The 23,972-nt window shown below is 36.9% G+C and overlaps 1 protein-coding gene and 1 pseudogene across 1 annotated transcript; both read right to left on the bottom strand.

The window, feature by feature from the left end:
• Positions 1-5,671: 5,671 nt before the first annotated feature.
• Positions 5,672-7,552, bottom strand: LOC113278023 (annotated as a pseudogene).
• Positions 7,553-8,056: 504 nt separating this feature from the next.
• LOC113283358 lies at positions 8,057-13,893 on the bottom strand. Its single transcript, XM_026532590.1, has 3 exons — positions 13,545-13,893; positions 13,245-13,455; positions 8,057-12,977 (listed from the first exon to the last, which is right to left on the bottom strand). The coding sequence occupies exons 1-3, from the start codon at positions 13,728-13,730 to the stop codon at positions 8,224-8,226; spliced, it is 5,151 nt and encodes a 1,716-aa protein (XP_026388375.1). The 5' UTR covers positions 13,731-13,893; the 3' UTR covers positions 8,057-8,223.
• Between the last annotated feature and the right edge of the window lie 10,079 nt (positions 13,894-23,972).

Raw genomic sequence — 23,972 nt, forward strand, 5'->3', positions numbered from 1 at the left:
TCATTGATGAAGTCCTCTTGGATATGTGGTTTGGTTTGAAGTGGAGAATGTGGATTAAAGGTTGCATCAGCAGAGTTCCATTTTCTGTTTTGGTCAATGGTTCTTCCTTTGGTAGATTCGAGAGCCAAAAAGGTATTAGACAAGGAGATCCCTTGTCCCCCTTCCTATTCCTTCTAGTATCCAAAGTCCTTACTCATATGTTTGCAAAAGCTACTCACCAAGGCTGGATCGGTGGTTTCCAGGTCAAGGAAAACGGTACAAATGTCAGTGACTTACAATTCGCTGACGACACCTTGGTCTTTCTTGATGCCGAGGTGGAAAAAATCAGGTACCTCAAGTACATTCTTCTTCGTTTTAATACTCCTTCTGGTTTGCGAACGAACTTTTCAAAAACTTGTCTTTTTGTTGTTGGTGAAGTCCAAAATATGTATGACCTTACAGAGGCAATAGGTTGCACTAGTGCCATTTTTCCTTCTTCTTACCTAGGTATTCCTCTAGGAGCCAAATCTAACTTTGTCTCTAAATGGGATAAAGTTATAGAAATTTGTAAAAATAGGTTACCTACTTGGAAGAGAGGTCTTCTCTCTAACGGAGGAAAACTTACACTTATCAAAAGTGTTTTAATGAGCCTTCCAGTTTATTTTTTCTCTTTATTTGTTGCCCCGGCTTCGGTGGTTCAAAAAATCGAGAGAACCATAAGAAATTTCTTGTGGGATGATGCTAATGGTGGGAAAAAACACAAGTGGGTTGGCTGGAAACGTGTTTGTAAATCAATGTCCCAAGGGTGATTAGGCATTAGAAATTTGAAGATTATGAATCGTGCTCTCCTAAAGAAATGGTGGTGGAGACTTGGAAAAAAGAAACACACTCTTTGGTCAAAAATCATCCACGGAAAATATGGTATCTCTCAATCTGTTTGGAGAACCAAAATCCCTAAATACCCCTATGGGGTTAGTGTTTGGCGTAATATACATTCTGTTGCTGATGAGTTTTTAAGTTTGTCCAAGTCAAGATTGGAAAAGGTGACTCTGTGCTCATTTGGGAAGATAAATGGTACGCTCAAGGCACTTTAGCCTCGATGTGTCCCAACCTTTTGAGAATCTATACGAGTAAAAATATGTTAATGATGCATGCTTATACGTTAGACGAAAATGAGGTTAACTGGGATCTTGGTATTTCTCACAGGCGTCTTTATGATGCCGAAATAACTGAGTTAACTACTATTTTACCTCTTCTGGATCTTGTGTCTTTAAACAGTGAGGCCGAAGATGTTTTAGTTTGGACTGGTGCAAAATCCGGTGATTTCTCCGTGAAATCTTCTTACGATTTTGCAAGTCTCAACTAGTAGAATTGGCAACGGTTTTCCCAAGCATAGGGTTTGTTCTAAAGCTTGGCCTCAAAAGCGCGCTTTCTTCCTTTGGCAAGCTGTCTTAGAAAGACTGCCTACTTTGGATAACCTTCAAAAGAGAGGTTTTGTTGTTGTAACCTCTAATGCTCTCTTATTGCTAACCTTTGTACTTTTTGCCAATGTTCTCCTAAGAGCTCTAACCACATTTTTCTTGAGTGTCCCTTTGCTCTTCAGTATGGGATTTCTTTCCATAGCACAGTCATGGAGTTGATATCCAACTGGAATTGTCGGGACCTCTCCATTAAAGGAAAAGAAATTTGGAAGTGATTGCCTACAAGCATTCTCTGGTCTATTTGGAACGAGCTCCATGCAAGGACTTTCACAGACAAATCAAAGGAAGTTGCCGATCTTATAACATCTGTTAAGCTTCAAACTTATTATTGGGCTTCTTCTGAACCTTGCTTCGTAGGTTTCCCTTCAGATGACTTAGTTGTAAATTGGAAAGAAAAATTTTTCCAACCTAGTGTTGTCGGGTGAGGGTGGTGTGATGTGAACCTTGTATTCTTGTTCGAGGTTCTGCGTTTTTTATCAGCTTGTTGTTGATGGTTGGGAGGTGTTTCCTACCTCCTTGTTGTTGTATTTTGTTTCTTTTTTTCTCTCTTTAATAAATTTTTTTTTTACCGAGCAAAAAAAAAAAAAAAACGCCGGGATGATTTTCACCAACTCATGTTTACCAAGTAAATTACTAAAAGATTTGATAGTATTCATCATTAGTGAATCAGTGTGCAGAATATTTTGACCCTCATTAGAGTTTTGTATGGTCAATACTACTTCATTTTGGACAAATGCGTATGGACTACAAGAAAAAAATACAGTATGATTATTCGTAGTTGCCGGCGCCAGCTTCCCTAAGAGCAAAGTATTAGTGAGACCGTGTTGTTTACCGTTGAAATAGTAATAATCCTCCTAATGTGCGTATATGGCAGCAAATCTCTTGGGTTAACGATCCTAAGAGGAGTGCTACACCTAGCGATATTGATATTTGCTCCCGCAAAAAATTACGAATGGATCATGGAAGCCCTCTCAACATTGGGATTGTCAACAAACGAAAATGGGTCTCATGTTATGTTAGTGGCAAGATTTTAGTCGGGAAAAATACTAGGTAAACTTGGCGAGATTGGGATTGGGGTATACTAAATTTAAAACCATCTAATATAGTGTGCTAAGGAGTGTCAAAAGATCAATTTGCACAGACTGTTAATACATGAATTACAGGGAAAAAAATCCGTCCCGACTAAAATCCATTAACTTCAAATTCATTCAAAACTCAAAGTTTATGTGATGCAACCAAAGAAGGAAAGAAAAAAAACCAAATTAAAACAAAAAATCAAACTGAATTTTGGTTCTACGGGTTTTGAGATTGGTTATGATTTTGTATCCAATCTCAAATTGAGTATGTATTAAAAGAGTTTCTACATTACATACTCGATTTGAGATTGGGTACAAAATCATACCCAATCTCAAATCCCGTATGATTCCACATTTCTATCATCAATCGGTAGGGTATTTTTTTGTCGACCTTGCCGACAGGTATTAGTCGGCAGGGTATTTTTTGTGGACCTTGCCGACTAGTATTAGTCGGTATCTTACTAGGTTGAATAGTGTGACGACTTTTCATCTCTGAAATTAGTATTTACAGGGTCGTCACGGTATTCATCCTTATACCTTGACGACTATAGTTTAGTCGGCAGGTTATGAAATTAATACCTTGCCTACTAATCATGCATTTGTAACACCTTTCTCTGTATGTCAAAAATCCTATAGTCGACAGAGTATTTTTTGTCGACCTTGCCGATTTTTCATATTGTCAGAATTGAAAGTGTTGATTCTTTATGTAATTTTGAGTATGAAATCACTCAGCAGCTTTGCAATCCCCTTTTTAATCCAACTAATTAACTAACTAAATTAATTAACCTAAACACATTAGTAGTGTTAATTAAGCAAGGGTAGATTAGGCATTTTGAAAAAATGGTTAAGGGGTGTTGTGTTTTACTTCATAATGACCCAAATTTTATCTTATTAGGTATACCTCAATTAATCGGGGTATATCCCAATTTGGCCAGGTGGGTAAACCTAACATTTTCCGACAATAAATTGAGAACGATGTAAGCGATTGATGTTCCAAATTAATAATGCTCTTTGGCATAGTATCACCAAGTTCAAATCAAGTTCAAGATAAAAATCAATAATTCTTTTCAGCCCACCCCAAATCCCACAGTCAATCCCACCAGTGACATGGCAGTGACTTTTCTTAATTTTTGCTTTCTCTTTCTTCTATGATGACGTGTTTAATTTTTTTTTCCATTTTTTTTATTTCAAGAATTTCCTCCTCCTCCTTCTCCGACCTTTTCCAAAATTTCCTTTTCCTCATCCTCCTGAGAGAGTAAGTGTTCACTGATATTATCCACGCTCGAAAGCATCTTCTGAAGCTCATTGTCTCATTCCAGAGAAGAAAGGTGCAATCTTTATCAGATTTCGGATTTATTTCTACGAATTCTTCAATTAATACGTTTTTTTTAAGCATAATTCAATTAATACTTGATATTACACTGTTTATAAAATTTGTATTCTAGGATGAAATACTAATATAAGCTTACATTGTGAATTAGGGATTCAAAATGTGTTGATTTTGGGTGTTTGGTTTATAATCAACAATTAATCCCAATGTAACTTAAATTTGTGAAATTAGGGTTTGAAACTGTAGGGATTTTAGGGAATTTCAAAGATTCGACTAAACTACTGATTCTCCCGGTTGCGGATTTCAGTAATTTTTCTTATTTTTCACTTAGATTCTGCTTGATTCTTAATTTTATTATTTCTCCGGTTGATTATCATACAATAAACTCTAGTACCAGGGACAAGTGAGTAGAATTTCAACTAGATTTAGCGAAACTCTATTTCTAAATGCATTGTTTTCTTGCTTGCAAACGAAGCAGTTATAAAGAATGTCGAGGACAAGCTGATATTGAATAAAGAAACAAGTGGATTCAGGTAAACTTATCGGTATGTTGGAACTTTTAGATTTTTAGATGATAAAAGAGTCATCTGCCTATACTTAGCAATTATGAATAATCTGACAGTTGAACTCACCATGAACCCCAATATCATATACTTAGCAGTTATTTTTGCTTCTTTCGAATGTAAAATGAATGAATGTAGAAAGAATTAATATTTGAATAAATTCTTTTGAATTGGATTGGATTGGATTGAATGAAAACAATTCCAGGGGATATGGTACTTGCAGGGTGAAATAAAAGGGGTGGGAATTAATTTTTACCAGGTCAATGAAGACTGACCTTCTTTTTTTTGTTATAAAAAAATTAGTAACAGCAAAAAAGTGTTACTAAATTTTTACCAGGGTAGTAGGAGTCGGTCAACGTTGACCTGGTCAAACTATTATAAACCCTAGTAAAAATTTAGTAACAACAAATTCCAGGTTACTAAAATTATACAAGAAAACTGAAGTCGGTCAACGTGGATTTAATCAATATATTTGTAACTCTAGTAAAAATCTAGAAACGGTCTGACCTTGGTTACGAATTGTCATTTTGTAACGGCCTTGTTTTGGTTACGAAAGCCGTTACAATCCCAGACTAGTAACGGCAACATGTTGTTTCGAAAATTTGTTACACCCCTTTTTATAACGGCTTATTTGTGTTCCCCATTTAGTGACTGAAATAAGAGGTTACTAAAAATATGGTGTAGTGAAATGCAACTGAAAGTTCACTCATTACTAAGTCAGTTGTCATACAAGAAGATCCTAGGGTGATTAAAGTTTATGTAGAAATATCATTTAGTCACTTTACTAATGATATTGGCACCGGAATGGTGTTTTTTTCTAAAGGCACCTATACAGCTGGAGTGATATATGCTAAAGCAGGAGAGTGCATGGCGATGCTGGAAGCTTTAAAATGGATCACAAATTTGAAGGTAGACGGCTTTCATCTAATAGCTGATGCAGAAGTAGTTAATTTAGTTGCCACTGACAACAGATGGGAAAATAATAAGATCATCGGTGAAATCAAAACTATTTTACGTTCTTTTAGTAACTGGAAAATTTATTTTGTTAGAAGGGATGCCAATCTCCTTACAGATGTCATTTCAATAAAAGTTAGGTCAGACAAACTATGGCTAGAGGAGTATTATGATTTCTCTTCTTGGATTGTAAGTTTAATGTCAAGGCACTCTGTGCCTGAACCTCATTAGAGATGAATAAAATATTCGTTTATCCAAAAGCGTGATGGCATTTTGAAGAATGTCAAACTCAGCTTCCTTATTTTGGTGCATTCAATCCTTATTGATACAGCAGTAATGAATGATTATTTATCAGAGAGATCAACTCATACTTCACAGCCAACAACAGTACAACATGTTACATGCACGCGTAAATATTAGGCTTACAGCCCATTAACGCCACAAACTAAGCATCAACCAACACCAAGCACTAATATGACCAATTTAATTGCGAAGACGATACCTTGGAATAGCAAGTAAATTCTTAGCTCTTGGCATTGTGAGGCCAAATTCTTCAGTCATATCTAGATCATCGGGGAAAATACCATTTGGAAGTTCCCAATCAAAACAATGAGCCAACTGAGCAACAATCAGTCGAACCGCTAAGAGACCCAACTGAATTCCAGGGCAACCTCGTCTGCCTGATCCGAGTGGGAGGAGTTGGAAATCTTGCCCTCGAAGATCAATCCTGTTCTCAACGAATCTTTCTGGGATAAATTTTTCAGCATCCGTCCATGAGTCTGGGTCACGACCAATTGCCCAACTATTTATTATTATTCGAGAAGTTTTGGGTATGAAGAAACCATTGACGATGGAGTCTTCCATTGCTTCGTGAGGAACTAGTAGTGGTGCAACTGGATAGAGTCTCATGCTTTCCTTAATAACCATATCCAAGTATTCCAAGTTTGGTAAGTCAGATTCATCCACAAGTCGGTCTAAACCGACGACTCTTTTTAACTCTTCTTGGAGTTTCTTCATCACCCTTGGATTCTTCAATAGTGCCGACATTGTCCACTCAACCGCAGTTGATGAAGTATCCATTGATCCTACCAGCATGTCCTACAAATTATTTTACCAAAGATGTATGATCAATATTTGAGTCCAAAACTTGTCAGCACTTACTGAACGATCAAAAAAAGATTATAACCCATACATGAGTAGGCCAATTGGCATAGCAGAAATAAAGTTACTTACCAGTACAATCGCTTTGATACTGGAACGATCAATAGAAAAATCGGCTTCTTTATCTTGCATAAAAGCCAACATAACATCGACAAAATCTTTCTGGTTATCCTTATCGAATACCTTGACGTGTTCGTCGATAATCTTTTCCAACATTTCATCAAAAACCTTACTAACCGCTTTCATTCGTTTCTCTAGCCCTTGAACATCAAGCCAACCAATATATAGTCGGCAATATTAAAAAGTGCACCAAGTTTCAATCCTTCATGAACCACATCTTGAAATCCTTTGTGATCCCGATCACTTTTCATAGACTTGTTCCCAAATACCATTAAAGAGAGATAAGACCCTGTTACTAACATTTACTATTTCACTTGAAGTTGCCTCATGTTTGAGGGATGTCACCAACAATCCTATTTCATTACTTCTCATGGATCTAAATGACTCAACTTTTTTGCTACTAAGTAGTTTCAAAGTACATAATTTTCGCATATTACCCCAATATGGACCGTATGTGGCAAACGTTAAGTTTTTTTGGTATGAAATATATTTAGCTGCTGAACTAAAGGGTCTACCAGCGAAAGTAAGATCATGAGTTTTAAGGAAAAGCTCGGCATTTTGAGGTGTAGAAACAACAATGGTTGGGATAAAACCTAGACGCATGTAAAATATGGGACCGTATTGGGTTGATAGACGATGAAGATCTCGGTGAGGGAATTCACCTATCATGAGAAGGTTACCTAAAATTGGTAGGCCTTTTGGACCAGGAGGTAAGGGATTCAGTTTGTGCTTGGATTTGGATTTGTATACATGGATGATATAGGCGAGTAAAAGGAGAACAGCTGATGAAATCCATGTAAAAGTCATTGAAGACATTGATAAATAGCAGAGAGGCAAAGTATATTAGAGAGTAAGAGGAGAAACAGAACAATTTCGAGGTGCAAAAAACTGAAGTCAGTTGGTTTATTAAATACTGCGTATGCTACTAGAGGGGAGCTAAAATGTGCTTAAATGGTTGGGACTTGGGGTTCACGTACGGTGGAATAATTAGTCACTTCAAACTTTCCAATGTATTATTATTACTAGTTACTAATTTCTACGATTAGGTAGGTTTCTTAACGATCAAACCTTAATAAGAAAAGTAAAATAAAAATTAAGAAAAACGTCATGGATGATGTTCATCAACTCATGTTTACCACGCAAAGTACTAAAGCCTTTGATAAGCATCACTAGTGAATCAGTGTGCATAATATTTTGACCCGTTCGTTAAAATTTTGTACGGTCATGAATTGTTTGATAGTTCATTTTGAACAATGCATATGGACCACTGTTTATCACCAAAAAGAAAGTATTAGTGAGACTGTGTTGTTTACTGTTGAAATAGTAATAATCCTCCTAAAGTGCGAAAATGGCAGCAAATCTCTTGGATAAACGATCCTAGTAGATAGTAAATCAAGAACAACGTAATCGGTTGATTTAAGCAAGTTCAAGATAAAAATTATTAAAGATAATGCAAATGCAAGCTACATAAACGGAACACAGTCTTAAGCAACTAAAAACATTAAATAGAGAACGCAAAGCCAAGTAAAAGGATAACTAGGATGACTGACTGAAGATAATTATTCTGGTGCAAATGCAGACTTCAGGAACTCTTCATCCTCGTAGCAAAGCTGCAAGTTTTTTCTCTTTAACAAGAAACTGATGGCTTCCTCTTCAAAATCTAATAGCCAACCCAACTTGATCAGTTCACATAAGCCAGAGATTTGATCTGCCTTCTCCCACATAAGTCCCTCGGCAATAACTTCAGAAAAGTAGGTCGCATATGCAATATTTTCCTTATGTCCAGCTGAAGATCTATCTATCTTTTGGGTAAAGAGCTTCATGTTCTCTCTCTCCCACCGAATCATTCGGCTGACATCGACCTTTAAGATGCTGCCGGTAGACAGTTTTAGGCTGTAAGTTGCTGTTATCGGTTCTTCAGTCTCAAAGACCATGAGATCAAGAAGATAAGTAACCATCTGGCGCCTCTTCTCAAAGTCAATTCCAAGAGCAGGATCTGCAAGAAAAGCAAGAATGATTCTAACAAGACCTTTCTTGATAAATGCACCTTTCGAAGTGATTTTCCTGAGCTCTGCAGTATCCAGGCATGAAGATCCTTCTTTGCTTACAGATTCGGAAATCGTCCGAGCACCAATGCTAGCGAATATTTCATTCAGTTTACTCTTAGTCACAGAAGGAAAACTTGGCTTAGGATACCAAACAAATAAAGGGTCAGGAGAAGCCTTCTCTAAACAATCCTGCAGTTGCAAATCATCTGGAATTAACACCGCATCTTTGTCCAATAAAAGAATTTCAGCTGAGTCTTTACTGCTCACTGGCAACTTCAACAGCTTCTCAGAAAGAAGCTTCTGTGTCTTCAAGTTCCAGTGCTTAGCTATATAAAGCCAAAAAGCCCGGCACTCCACAGGCGTTAACTTTTGCTTAGTACTTTCCCATTTTTTCCAAAGCTTGCAGTAATCATCAGCATTAGGATTCTGACGAACACCGAAATAAAGGCAGAAATAATTGAGCAAGTCCTTCTCATAGTGCTTCTCAAGAACATTCAACTGCAAGCCAAATAAGTTGTCCTTGTCATAAAGAACACATTCTTCTGGACCAACCCATCGTCCCATGTTGCTTCCATTTGGAATAAAGATCCGTACAGAATCTTCGTTCATAGGCTCTCTAGTAGCTCCTTTTTGCGGCGCCCAGTGAAAATGACACAAACATTTGTAGATCCGAGCAATGACGGTAAACTGAGAATGAGACTCTAAATGGTTGGCAACCAATGAACACCCATGCTGAACGTCTGTTGTGACCCCTATGGCCTCGAGCTCTTTAGAGTACGATGCAATTTTGAAACAATAAAACTCATCATCAATGAAAGGCCCATCCTCATGCTGCAACAATGATGTCCATTTAGAATCGAACAGCAAGCAACTTCCAGGATCTGTATAACCCATACTAGTCTTCAACCATCTTCTATTTACACGTTTAAGGAACTCTTTTGGTAAATCCTTGTTCTCCTTCAACAAAATCTTGATGCAAGTCAAAAGAGAAAAAACGCTCGGTGCAGCTATAACACTTGGATTAGAGGGAATATTGAGCCCAGCAACCACAAACTGCATCCCTGAACTGAATTCAGCAACCACTCCAATTGCCTTCAACTCCTCCCTGTATTCTAGAATCTCCCTGCCATAGCCTTTATCCCTGTCATCAATTAAAGGAAGTGAAACAATCGAAGAGAGAGTTTCCCAGTCTGAATTACACAATATAGAATGACTAGGGGATCTTCTGCCTAAACGAGTCTGCAACCATTTCTCTTCACGTAAGCACTTGTTGACTTCCATTGGTAAGGTTTTCTTAAGGTGCCTGTAACATGATAGAAAAGATAGAACATTCTCCTTGGTAATGGATGATGAAGATGCATGCTGCTTAAACTGACTAGCAAAAACTTTGGCTGCTTCATCAAAATCTACAACAACCCCAAGTCCTTTTAACTCGCCCTTATAAGAAACTATAGCAGGTCCGTAATGTTCTTCACTAATTGATGGAAACCCATGAAAAACCTTCAGAAGGCATCCCCATCCGGCATTGTAAAGAAAACATTCACTTGGAGATTTTAAAACACCAGTGTTTAACCATTTTCGATTTTTAAGCACGTTCACGAGTGTAGATGAGTTTGTATGGCGAACACATTCCAGTATCAAAAAGGTTGCTTCCACTGTAAGTGACGCAGGCATTCTGAAGAAGTCTGCGACAATCTTATAATTCTTCTGAAATCCAACCTTCACACCTAGCAACTCAAGCTCCGTCTTGAATCCAGAAATATCCTCCCCATAATAATCATTATCGATTAGAGGAAGATTACTTATTTGTGCAGCAACTTTCCATTCTGAATCAAATAAGATGGACTCAACTGGAGACAAGTCACCTTTCCGTGTCCTTAACCAGCTGCCATCTTTGATGCTCTTGATGAAGTCGTCAAGAGGTAAATACTTCTCTCTCAAAAGCCTTATGAATCTAAGTATCGAAAACACATTGGACTTTGTTAAATTGGAGTTAGCTGCAATAGACATGAGACGCTTACCCATAAATTTGCATGCTTCGCCAAACTCGAACATCACGCCAATAGATTTCAGCTCTTCCTTGTACTGATTGATTCTAATACCATAAAACTGCTGATCAACCAATGGAATATCAACCAGCTCTGACCCATTTTGCAGCAGGCTGTCCCCAGACGTAGCACCGGTAAGGAGGAAGGACTGAGATGGAGGTCTGTAGCTTGTTGAGCCGCCTAAACACGTCCTTAACCAACTTCCTTCTCTGATGCAGCTCAAAAAATTCCCTTCGACCAGATTTCTCCTATATCTGAGGTTTTGAATCCATTCTAATAGTAGAAAAGTGTTTTCTTTCGTCAAAGGAGAATAAGCAGCTGGAAAATGTTCATCGGGAGGACATATGTGGGGGATATCTGAAGCTCCAACATATTTTGTCAGAAATGCCATGAGTTGTTTCTCCTCTGTATGTGAACCAACAAAACGAGCAGGATGGGAGTATTCCTCGCTTAGTTCAACATAATCGCTTTGCCTCCACGGATTTGAACCGATCAATTTAACCCAGTTACTACCTCTGGCAGGAACTAGTACCCCATTTCTTTGTGTAGAAACACAACCATACTTATCAACCAATGGCATCATTTTGCATAATTTCTGAACTTCAGTTTCGGATAAATAGTTACGAGATAAAGATTGATATAAGAAATGAGCACAGTTGATGACATGATTTTTACCAGCGCTCTTCAAGGAATCAAAGAGAAGATCTGCATACTCAAAGATACTCAAACCGCTCAAACCAAAACTGAAAAGCCAATTCCTTACTGTCTCCCTCTTTGAAAATGACTGCAAAGCCTCTTGAGTAGATTCTGGCATAAAGTAACATTTTGGAGAACATCGGAATAGGTTGTTCCAGACAATAAGCCAAGAGGTATGACGAGATTCTTTTGACAGACAGAGTTTCCTACCCAGTGTTGTTGCTTCGGTTATGCTCCAGAACGTAACAAATTCATATTCACTAATGTATTTCAAAAGAGGTATGTTCTTCATGTTCGTATTAATAAAGAAGCCCCAATATTCTGACAGAAACGAAAGGATCTCTGTGTACAAATCATCTCGGACTCCGTTTACAAGATTAGAACTCAGAATGCATCTGGCATACCATTCACTATCCATTCCTTTCACTTCCAGAAACTCCAGTATGTCGTCATACTTCGACTTGTCAAATGCTGAACTGAGAGCTTTTTTTCCATGGGAAGACAAATTATGCAAGCTCACGCCCTGCTTCTGTGCCTTCATCAAGATGGTCCAAAATTCAGGTATAATCCTTCCAACTTCCCTAGGCTTGTAGAAAAACTTCTGTTCGGTGTTGGATTCCGAAGGAATAATATTCTCTTCCATCAGTTTCATTTTGATTGATTCCCTTAGAGTGTCTAACTTCGGGTACGAGGAAGGCTTGATAGGTATGAACTCAAACATACTTGAAAGAGTAGAAAGTGGAGCTGCTTCAGATGATTTGATGAGAGAAATGAAGGCGTTGGTAAAAGCTAAGGGCACACAATCAAGAATCCCTTGGTTCCATTTGTTGTCCAGTAAAATAGTTTCCCTGGAAGATGCTAAAACAAAATCAGCCTGGATGATGAAAGGAAAATTTGTGACCATCTCTGTAGGCAGAAATGCATAGATACCAGGAGAAGTCATTCCTCTATTCAGACGCTGCGAGTAAGGGAACGCCAGAGTAATAACCCATTCCTCAACCTCCGTTCTCCTTTCCACTTTGTTTTCCTGCTTAACGGGAAATCTTTGCCTCCACATATAATAACTACACTCTCCTTCAGTTGAAGTAGTGTTCTCCTCAGCTGAGAGATGAAGAGTGTAGGACTCAGCACCAACATTCTTCCTAGAAACGAATTCGGTCTCGCTTGAAATTGAGACTTCACATAGTGTATTGAGCTTGGGATCCTTGTTAGCTTCCCTAACTGAAAGCCTTTTGATTTTAGAAAGAAATAACAGCACTTCAGGATGTATGCTAGAGAGTTGTTGCTTCACTGGATGAACTTTATCCGGCTTTAAAGGTAAAATGATGGTTGTGGTGGGGAGAGACTTGGCAGACCCGTAAGTTTGCTGTATTTCAGCAACAGTAGGATGCTCCACCCACTGAGGCACTATGTACCCTACGTCGCAGTCTGGACATGGGTGTTCATTGAACATTATCTGGTATCCGTTACTGTAGATGTAAGGTTGCGCAGTGATCAGAAACACACTCTTAAAACCAATTCCTGCAAAAGAAACGTAGGTAAATTATGTTACAAATTAGAAAGAAATTGCAAATTACGGTGCATTTATCCATGAAAAGGTTATCGTGATTCAAGATTAGAGACCCAAACATATGTAAAAGGTTATTGTGGATGCCTCCCAGCTGATCATTTAATTTCAAATATATTTTGCGCATAACTATTATGATTTTCAATCTTGACATGAGAAGATGAAATTGATAATATAAGCTGACAATGCACCATTGAAACAATCCATAGAAAAAAAAATACCTTTCTCTCCGATGTAACCTCGCTGCCTATTGCCCTTCTTAGTAGAATTCCCCAAGCTACAGATAGAATTGATATTTTTTGAGGAAAACCCCTTTTCATTGTTGAAAATTAATAGAGTTGCAGGAGCACCAGTAGCTGTAATATCAGCAGTAGTCATCACAAATTCTAATGAAGGTTTAACTCCTTCCGGATACTCGTTATCTTCCGCATTCTGCAAAAATGCAAATTCAGAATCATTTGTAAAAACATCATATTCAAGGATTGAAAACTGAAAATGTTGACCTGAACTGAAAAAAGTACCTGAATGATCTCCATGAGGAAATGAACATCTTTAGCATAAAGTTCAGCAGAGAGATTCTTGACTGCTTGATGAAGATCTTCAGTTACCGAGCAAAGATCATCAGTTACCTGAATTGGTTCTTTAGCTCCAATCTTAAATTTCACTTTCCTTATCTTTTCTATGTGTTCCTTGGGTGTCATCGCCATTATTATCCTCCAAAATTTACTTGTACGTAAAACCACCAACTTAAACAAAGTGAAGCAGAACAAAACAAAGAGTTGGGAATGCTCAGAGAGAAAGATAAAAACTGTGGAAAACTTCGAGACGAAGGTAGATTTTGATGCTAAACAAATGGAATCCCTTCAGTTTATAATGCAGAAAAAGTGGAGGAAAATGCTTTTCGATTTTCTCAAACATTATTGTCCGGAAAAGTAAACTACTTTGGAGGTTAAAGTAAAAGAGAGGGAGAGCCAATGATATGACGGTTAAGATTCCTTTGATAAAACACAACCAGGTGCAATTTATTTATCCTACTCTTTAGTGATTTATAACCGTACACAACTATCTCTTTTTAATATCTAACTGTTGCCCGAAGACCTGCGCGAAGACTTGCAACCATGGGTCTATTATTCGACCTACTTTAGAGTGTTTGGAACTCTTTAGTGTATAGTGGAAATGAATCTTTGTACACTACCGTATAGTGCTTCCTGTGCACCAAAGTACTAAGCCTAATTGCGCGTTTGCAGAAGTCGAAGTCAGAAGCAGACTATAGATATACATTAATTTGGCTGTCAAATATCTACTATATAGTGTTCCCTGTACACCAAAGTATTTCTGATGTGCTATCCAAACAAGACTATAAATTGATAGATTCTTGATGTCTACGATTTAAACACTGCGTCTATGAACAATTAGCTCTTTTGAGGGTAAAACTTTGGTATACATATAAATCTTAGGGTGGAGGAATCATTTTGGATATAATCCAGTCCGGCCAAAGAGAAGATAGAGCACCACAAAATATCCGAGTTACTTGTTTTTTTTATTAATCACTACAAAATAAAAAAAAGAACCGAAAGAAGAGAGAACAGTAGTCTAAGACCCATGGGTGGATGAAAAGGTGATGGGGTGCCACCGTATGAAAGAGGATTTATCCTCAAAGTATTGTAACCAGAAAACTCGTTTGAGAAGGGGTTGTCCAATTTTTCATACCGGGCTTAAACCTAAGCTTTCAACCATTTTTTCAGGGACCATGGTTTTTTTGGGTGGGGGCATGGTCTTATTAGGCCAACCTCCCTATACTTATAAAGGGTGTCCTAAAGTTGGATAAATACACATTTACCCTTTACTTTAATTTAAATTAAAACTAACCTAATAACTATAGAAATCTAATCATATAAATCTAATCTAAATGAATCTATTAACCAAAATCAAAAACAAAAACATGGGGAATCGAAAAATTTTAGTTTTGAAAAAAAAAATTATTCTCTTCTTCTTCTCTCTTTCCTTGACGTTCCTGGTTCGATTGAAAAATGAGCATTAACCATCAAATGAGTTGAAAATGGAAGCTGCAGAGAGAAGTTCGGCTAGGAATTATGTGAAAAACTTTGTCGAACTAACCGAACCTAATGGAAATGATGAACATGAAGAACAGTTTGGCTATTTCGCAAATAAAAATTCCCAACCGAACCTTAGTTCGGTTAGTAGAAAAAAAACATTTCCCAACCGAACCCTAATAGTTCGGTTAGTAGCAAAAAACTTTCCCAACCGAACCTAATAGTTCGGTTAGTTGCTAAAAACATTTCCCAACGGAACCTAGTTGTTCAGTTATTTGCAAAAAACATTTCCCAACTGAACCTTAGTTCGGTTATTTCGCAAAATATTTCCCAATCAAACCTAACAGTTCGATTAGTTGCAAAAAACATTTCCCAACCGAACCTTGTAGTTCAGTTAGTTGTAAAAAACATTTCCCAACGGAACTGGTCAGTTCGGTTACGTCACAAAAAATGTTTCTTAACCGAACTTTAAGTTCGGTTTGATGGTAAAAAGTTTTAAATATTTTTGTAACCGAACTATTTAATGGTTACACCAAATATATAGTTCGATTTTATCGCAAGGAAAATTTTCAATTTTTTTGTAACCGAACTTCTTACTGGTAACTAATCATTACTAATCATACTAATCACTAATCATTAAGTTCGTTTTTGGTAGGGCTGAACATGGTTTCGGTTTTCCGCTGGAACCGGACCGAACCAGACCAATTAGGAAGAAACCAAACCGAACCATTTACTAATGGATTGGTTATGGTGTAGAAAGTGGAAAACCGATAGTGTTGGTTTTGGTTTGGTTTGACCTCTAAAACCGAACCAAAACCATTGGAAAACCGACTAATTTTTAAATTTAGTTTCTACCTTGATTAACAAGTATTAGATTCTACCCATTGATTTAGAGGATAAATAGAAACCCTAAATCTAATATTTCAGTATGATATTCTCCCTCTTTCTCTTTCTCCTTCTCTCAGTCTCCTCCCTTCTCCACCCCTAACTACAGCAGTCACTGCTGCTACTCGACTTTCTTCTTCCCTTCTTCATTCTTTTTTGTTTATCACTAATTAAATTAAGATATATTATATATCTTCTTTTGATCTCTAGATTTAGAGTAAGCTTTAACTATTCTTGATATTTTTTTTATTTATTTATTTTTGTCTGTAAATTTGTGTAAACCAATACTATCGGCAGCTACGATTTTTTTATCTGTAAATTTGTGTATCTTTTTTTTTGTTTGAGTCGTTTGACATAACTATTGGTTAACCAAAAACCACTGGGACAAACCGAAACCGGATGTAACCATTTAGAAACCGAACCAATGGTTAATGGATTGGTTTGGTTTAGATTTTTAGAAACCGATAATATTGGTTTCGGTTTTGGTTTGGCTAGAAACCGAACCAAAACCGACCATGAACAGCCCTAGTTTTTGGTCATAAATTTGGTAAACGGACTTAATCACAAAAAATTTAAAATTTCTCGCAAAGAAAAAATTTTCATTTTTTGTAATAGAACTTCTTAATGGTAACTAATCATTACTAATTATACTAATTAGTAATCATTAATTAATAACTAACTAATCATTAAACTAACACATTTAATTAAGGAGGGTAAGTTTGGTATTAAGAAAAACATTTAAATAAGGGGTGATTTAGGATTACTTATAATGTCTTGCCTAAAATAGAATCATGGTCCCTAGAAAAATGGTTCTAAATTTTAAGCATGTTTTTACTAGCCCAATTGAAAGTAAATAGTGGAAAAGAAGAGTTCTCAGGCTTTTGAACATGGCTTAAACCAGGAGAAGCCAGGCTGTAATTTCGCAACTCAACCGGGACCAAAGATAGCCAATGTCACATTAATACATACTGTATAGTGGTAAAGTTATTGGATGATGATATCATTGACCTGAATTCGCAACTCATCAACATCATATTCTTTATCGATTAAAAAATCTCCATATTGAGTGATTATGCAACTTAAAATGTTCCCACCAGATAACATCTGGTGGTATCATAGAATCGAGAATTTGTGTCATTTACGATGCAAGTCTTGATGTTCAATAGGCATATAAAAGCAACAATTGGCCCCTCCTTGTAGAAAATTACGATTCAATAATGATATGCATAACATTAACCACCACCTACCTAAGTACAGAGCCGTCTTATGGACTAGGCCGGCTAGGCTGTTGCCTAGGCCCTCAATTTGTTGAGTCCCAAAAATTTTAATTTTTTTTTTTAATTTTATCATGCAAGTAGTGTTGGGGCATAGTGTCTACCAGTATTCTTATTGATAGTCATACTTTCTAGATAGTTGTTATTGAAAGTCGTTTGTTTTGTAACTAGTGCATACTAGTTTCCAATTTCATTTAGTCGTTATTTTTATTTTTTTACGCTTTTATATAAAACCATTAGAACGTACTACATAGAATTCTCTTTAAAATAATTTAAGTATCTCCTTCGCGGTAAGTCCATTTAAAATATGAGAGACTCAAAATATGATGAGTACCATTGGCAGAACATCATGTTTCAACAACGTCTCACCATTTCTTAAAATATATTTTATTAATTTAAACTAAAAGGAGTACGTTATCTTCACACTCATGGAGTCATCAATTACATATTATCTTAAAAAAACGCGTATTTATATATATTTCCTAAAGGTGGTTTCAAGAATTCACGTTGGCTTCTGATGACTGCCCGATTTGCTAGTGCATCCGCATCCTAGTTGGTCTCTCTATAGCTGTAGTGCATTGTATGATGCTGAATGGATTGCAACATGTCTCATTTTGATCATATGCCATAAACACTATTGTGTCTTGATCTTTCTGGTGTTGAAATTCACTAGGTTATGTGAGTCAGATTTTTGTCTATTGTATGTTGTTATTCTAACCACCATAAGCATGCTCCATGTATCGCCACTAAAAAGTGGTTATTCTCAGAGGTTGTGACATTCTTACGATCGTGGTAGTTGAGCAGTTCCTATAGAAAATTCTCACAATTAGTTTGATGTTAAAACTAATAGAAAAAAGTATTAGTTTGATGTTAAAATTAATAGAAAAAAATATGTACAACAAAAGTTATCAAAATTAGAAAAGACCAGCACGTCTACTATCAATTATTTGAAATCAATATCGCTTTCTCGCAACTGAACAAAGATTACGGAACTTGGTCATACATTTAGATCAAAAGTACTTTGTGATGCGTATCAAAGAAATTAAGAGGAACTAGAAAAATGCAGTTTTTATATTATCTGATTTATTTTCATGGTTCAATCCATCAAGAATTGGAAGAATCGGTTATGTTAATTGAGATTGAAATTTAGGGCTTGTTTTTGATGAGGATACCATCGTAGGAAAAACTCGAGGGTTTCACCAAGAAAATGCATGTCCATTTGCCTTTGCAAGCATGCTTCGCAAGCATGTTACCTTAAGTGTATTTCCATACTTAACTTCTCATCATTCCAACTTATCATTGTTCTGCGAAAGGTGTAATGCCTTAAAGGGTGGTGTTGATGCATCTTGGTATGCATCATTGACTTCCGAGTACCGTCCAGGCATAATGTATGCCTTGGACTTGTGCATAGACCATTGCAAGCTTATTTCTGTATTCTTACTTCGCTTTGGCATTGAGCAGAAAGCATGCACTGGTCTTTCTCGAGCCAAGGGTGTATCAATCAGGCTCATGAGCATCCAAGGAATGTTACTACCCCCTCCAAGAATGGCAACAATCATCTATTGCATCGCTACACCGATCCAAACGATACGAGTTACCAAAATATCGCAACCATATCCCTAGTTAGATTATATGATCGACAAAATGCTGGACCACTAATGTTGTAACTAATTGCGGCTGCCAACATGCCGTACGAAGAAAGGATGAAGCACAAATTGTAACTCATAAGTATTCGGGACAAGCAACTAAAGCCAACTCGTATTGTAAGACCAAAGTCCAAGCATAACCTAATCCGCTTAGGCCAAATGGTCTTTTGCAAATGATAAGCAAGAATATGCATCATTGGTCGTTTCTTTGTTTTGCACCGTGGTGGTGCATCCTTAGTTTCTCAACACCGCAAGAATGATGTCGAAGCATCAAAAAGATCTCTCGAGTAAGTAAAGCGCCATAATAATGCTTTTGCATCGTATAGGATTTATCGTCTAAGCTTTGAATCTTACTAGTGCATTTATGCTATGTGCACCTTCAACCAACTACCCCTCCCTATATATGTCTTATTCACATTTTTACAACTAAAACCTGGGGACCAGTGGACATCCTTGCTTCACTATTCATGGTTGTTTTGCTAAGCATCCCGAGTAATGCGCTATGGTGGTGCAAAATCCAGTTTTGGCCCAACGACCAACTTGAATGATGCGCCATCACGGTGCAACATTGCTCTCGACCAGTCACCCACTTTAGTGATGTGCCATGATGGTACAAAATTTTCCTCGGGCAGCCACCACTAATGTGATGCACCATGATAATGCGATATTAGCTCTTGGCCAATGTAACCTACATAATGCATCATGATGAAGCGATATTGACCGTTGGCCAATATTCCTCTTAGCACGCAACATTACCTTGAGATAACGCTTCATCTCATTCGAATGACGCACCTTTGAGCATGCGCCATACTAATAGTGCGAGTTTTATAGAAACTACAACAATTGTCGAAACAAGTTTTTGGACATTTTGTACCTTTAGTCTTATGAACCTAAGATTTTAAAGTGTCAGGAGAATCTTTTCTAATCAAGATTCACAAACTCAAAAACTAGGTTTGCGAACTTAAGTAATTTTGGGTTCAGGAATCTTTCTCTCTTCACTAGGTTCGCAAATTCAAACCAAGCCGGGTGCGGGAAAATTTCTTTGTCTTCAAGTTTTGCGAACTTAAAACTAAGTTCGCAATCTAATATGTATAAATTTCAAATAAAATTGTGAACCTATACTTTCAAAATTCATGAGAGAATATTTACTTGAAGTTAGTTTCAAAAAAGTGACAAACATGAACTTGACATCAAAACTTCACCAAACTTTAGCCAAACATCTAATCTATGACAAGAACCATCTTTTTTCAATTCGATTATTTACTAAAGTCTTTGATTTTGCTATGATAGATAAATAGAAGGGAAAACAGTCTGAAAGAAAAATCAATCCTTTTTACTAACCTTTGATGAATTTCTTCATGTAATCTTCAATCTTTAATTTTCACGAGTAACTGGGATGAACCTAAGAGTTTACTACCTAATTTAATCCATACTGAAGCTAACTTAAGTAGGTGATACATCAAGAAATAGTTTTGGCGTCTAAATTTGACAACATATACTTTCCATATCAATGCGTGGAGGTTCAACTGATCATTCTCTCCAAAAATATCTCCCTTTTATCAATTTTAATGACAAAACTTTTGAAATACATATGGACTTTTACAAGTTTAACTTTCGATACAAACGCCATGATGCTTTCTTGAAAGTTCCATTTATTCTTCTACGGTTCTACATGTGTTCGTTGGGTACACGTAATTCAATATTGGGCAGTGATAGATAATAACTTTGATATTCCTACCCTTCAGAATTTTTACATGGATGACTTTCGTTTCGCGTATGGTTGTTATCCCAATGAGTAGTATCGTTTGTCATTTTTAAGCACAATATACTTTTTCAAACATATAGTGATACTACTTCTTATTTTGATATGTACTCCCTCTTAGCCTTTACATGTCAATTTTTGCTAGATGGGACGATGATCACACATATTAATTAAATCCCCCTTTAGATAATGTTTCGCAAAGCCATATGTCATTAATAGTAAACTATTATTGTTTCTCACCTCTTTGTCACAAAGGTGATGAGAATTGGGTTCCTCGTGAATTAAGTCATTAGGAGAACAATTGACACTAAGAATATCATGTCGTCAATGATGATTCCACTAAGTTTTCTTTCACCTTAAAGAGAACAAATGGACTTTTCTTTCCTAAATTCCACAAACACACTCCCCCCAAAAATATGATAATTAATCTCTGGTTCAATTAAGAACTCACCTCCATTTGATGTTTTTCTCAAAATAGAACAACAAAGGCGATGTTTTGACTATAAAAATGATTTTCTCGGATCTTAACAAATCTCACAAGAAGATATAAGACGAGGATCAATCGTCAAAAGTACCCATCTTTACTTATTCAAGCAAGAACATGAGATTGGAGAGTTATAAACATAACTTTTGAAGATTATCATGAGATTGGACACAATGAAAAAATGGTAGAATTAAATATCATGGAAAACAATACATAGAAGATCTATTCATGAAGATCAATTATTGCAATTATCTTCAATGATCAATTTAATTAAATAAATTTCATAGACCGTAATATAAAGAAGTAGTTAGCTATTGCTGAAAATTTATTATTATATAAATATTAATTACAAAAAAAATAGTTAAAAAAGAAAATAAGATAGTATTCGATAATGCCTTGCTTTTAATTATCTTCATTAATGTACTTACAGGAGTTTACTCAATAAATACTTTTTGTGATTTCCAGAGACTTTAATAGATTTCCAAAGTATTGTATTATACTGGTTGTATACTTTATAAAACTCCTTGTAAATATATGTTAATCTAAAATCTCGTTCAAAGTTTGTGTTACTTGTTATAAACAAGAAAATTTATAGACTTTGCATACTTATCAATTTTTAAGACTTTGAATGACATTTATGTGTATAATTTTCTTTGAGAAAGTCTTGCAAAATATGAAAGATTTTGGGAGACTTCTACAAAAATTTTAAACTTCATTTATTATCTTTTTTTTTTGATATTATTTTATTTTACTTCAAGTTGATGTAAGCGCTTGCACGTATACTTTAGATCCATTTCTCTCTTTCTCTCTCTTTTTTAATTATATCCTAAATGCACACACATATATATATATATGATACAATATCAAACTTTTTTTATTTTGTTATTTGTCGAAATAAAATTTTCCATTGATGGCTAAAGTGTTTCAAATTATGATTGTCGCTCACTATAATTTGCAATCAACGATTTTTCAAGAATTGTTTTTGAGAGGATAAATTTTATTCCAAAAGTGTTATGCCTATAAAAGGGGTTGGCTCTCCTCTTTTTTTTTTTTTTGAAAGGCAAATAAAGCGTCTGGTTTATGGTTTTATTTGAATTGATAGATAACTGTTATCTACGAGGATTTTGGATTATTCTTTTGGAATGAATTGTTTTAGAATAATGTTGTTTTGGTTATGACTGTAAGTAGCATAAGTACCCCGGGAAATCCATGGAATTGTGAATGCTGTGCGACAATAGAAAGCATGAAATGAAACATGGGAACAATATGGCTATCGGTTTTTATAATCTCTGTGAAGATTTGGAGTAGTAAACCATGCATTTTGTTTAGTCAATACTTACTCGGTTTTTTTCGGATCTCTTGACAAAAAATGAATCTTCGGGGTGTAAGTCCGAGGTTTTGTGAGAAGCGTCGCTGTGATCGTGGAAAGTCCCCAGTCATCCCTGAGTCGTCTGATAATCGAGTCGTGGATCCCTGGGCGGATCATTTGCTCCTACCATATTGGAAGTCCCCAATCACCTCTTGTCGTGTTATGACTGGTAACTGAGTCGTCGATCCCTGGGAGGATCGTTTTCTTCTACCATCTTGGAAGTCCCCAGTCACCTCTTGTCGTGTTATGACTGGTAACTGAGTCGCCTAGTAACTGGGTCGCCGATCCCTGAGCAAATCGTTTGCTTCTACCACCATGATGTCTGGGTTGAAGTGTGAGATTGGGAGTTGGAAATCTATATTGTAACCGAGAGATTAATCTCCCACTGTGGTCGCCAGTTGTTTGAGGGTGAAAAAAGTTTCTGCTGGTTTCGGTAATTTCGTGTGTTGTGGGTGAGAAACGAGTCTAAACCCTAAACAATGTACTGCAAGGGAGTATTTTAGATTCGAGAGATCAATCTGTACAAATCCGGCCTAAACCAAGAATGGTTGTTCCAGACTTGCTTCGGTCACAAAGTGAAGGAGTAGGGTTGGTTTTGGGGAGGGAAGCGAAGAGAGTGTTGAGACCAGAGTAGTTGTTTTGACTTGTATCTGAAAGTGTAAGCTAACAGATGGGAAAGCTAACAGGTGATTTCTGAGTGTTGTACGCTCCTGGCCAAAACTTGTCGTTCGGTGGTAATAGGTAAGACCTATTTATACAAGTCGAAGTGAAACGTACTCTGATCTCGTAAGAAATGGAAACGGGTGAGTAAATGGGAGGAGGTGGTAACCGGTAACGCCTGGAATTGATGTTCCATAATGAAGGAAAGCATTTCACCATTACTCCCGGTATTTACTAACCGCCTCATTCTTATGATACTATCTTGTAACGGGCGTAGTGTACGTCGCACGCTGTAAACCGCCAAACCAATACCCTAATGAGCATCCCCCAGTTTGTGACATGTGTTGATGTCTCGAGTGTTTTTGTGGAAAACATATAGAAGGTTGTTGTTGTTTGGCAAGTTGAGCTTGGGAGACTTTCCGGCTCGGTGGTGACTCTCCACGGTCGATATTTGAATCTTGAGATGAAGGTTAGCCGTTGATTATTGCAACCCTTCGTTTGGTAGTCAGCGGCATGAAAGCATGTACATCATGGCTTTGACATGGTTAGGCGTGGACAATCTTGGATTTTGGCATAGTTCAGGCGCGGCCAAGACATAAGGTTTTTGCATAGTTTGGGCGCGGCCAAAATTAGGGCTTGGCGTTGGGCCAAAAATTGCCACGCGTTATCTGGTGACCTTGGACGGATAAGATCTGCATCTTAAATGGAAGGGTGGCCGTTGATTGCCGCAACCCTTCATTTTGGCAGCCAATGACGTGGAGAAAACGCTGCCATGGTTTTGGCACAGCGGTGCGGCTGGCATGGTCGGCATGCCC

The sequence above is a fragment of the Papaver somniferum genome, chromosome 5 (assembly GCF_003573695.1).
Source record: "Papaver somniferum cultivar HN1 chromosome 5, ASM357369v1, whole genome shotgun sequence".
Classification (NCBI taxonomy): domain Eukaryota; kingdom Viridiplantae; phylum Streptophyta; class Magnoliopsida; order Ranunculales; family Papaveraceae; genus Papaver; species Papaver somniferum.

Bases quoted from the DNA above. Each gene is read 5' to 3' on its own strand.
- LOC113283358 (XM_026532590.1), bottom strand. From the start codon at position 13,730: ATGGCGATGACACCCAAGGAACACATAGAAAAGATAAGGAAAGTGAAA. The intron at 13,456-13,544 runs GTACTTTTTTCA...GCATTTTTGCAG, and splicing joins TCCTCATGGAGATCATTCAG to AATGCGGAAGATAACGAGTA. The intron at 12,978-13,244 runs GTATTTTTTTTT...TTTCTTTTGCAG, and splicing joins AGGTTACATCGGAGAGAAAG to GAATTGGTTTTAAGAGTGTG.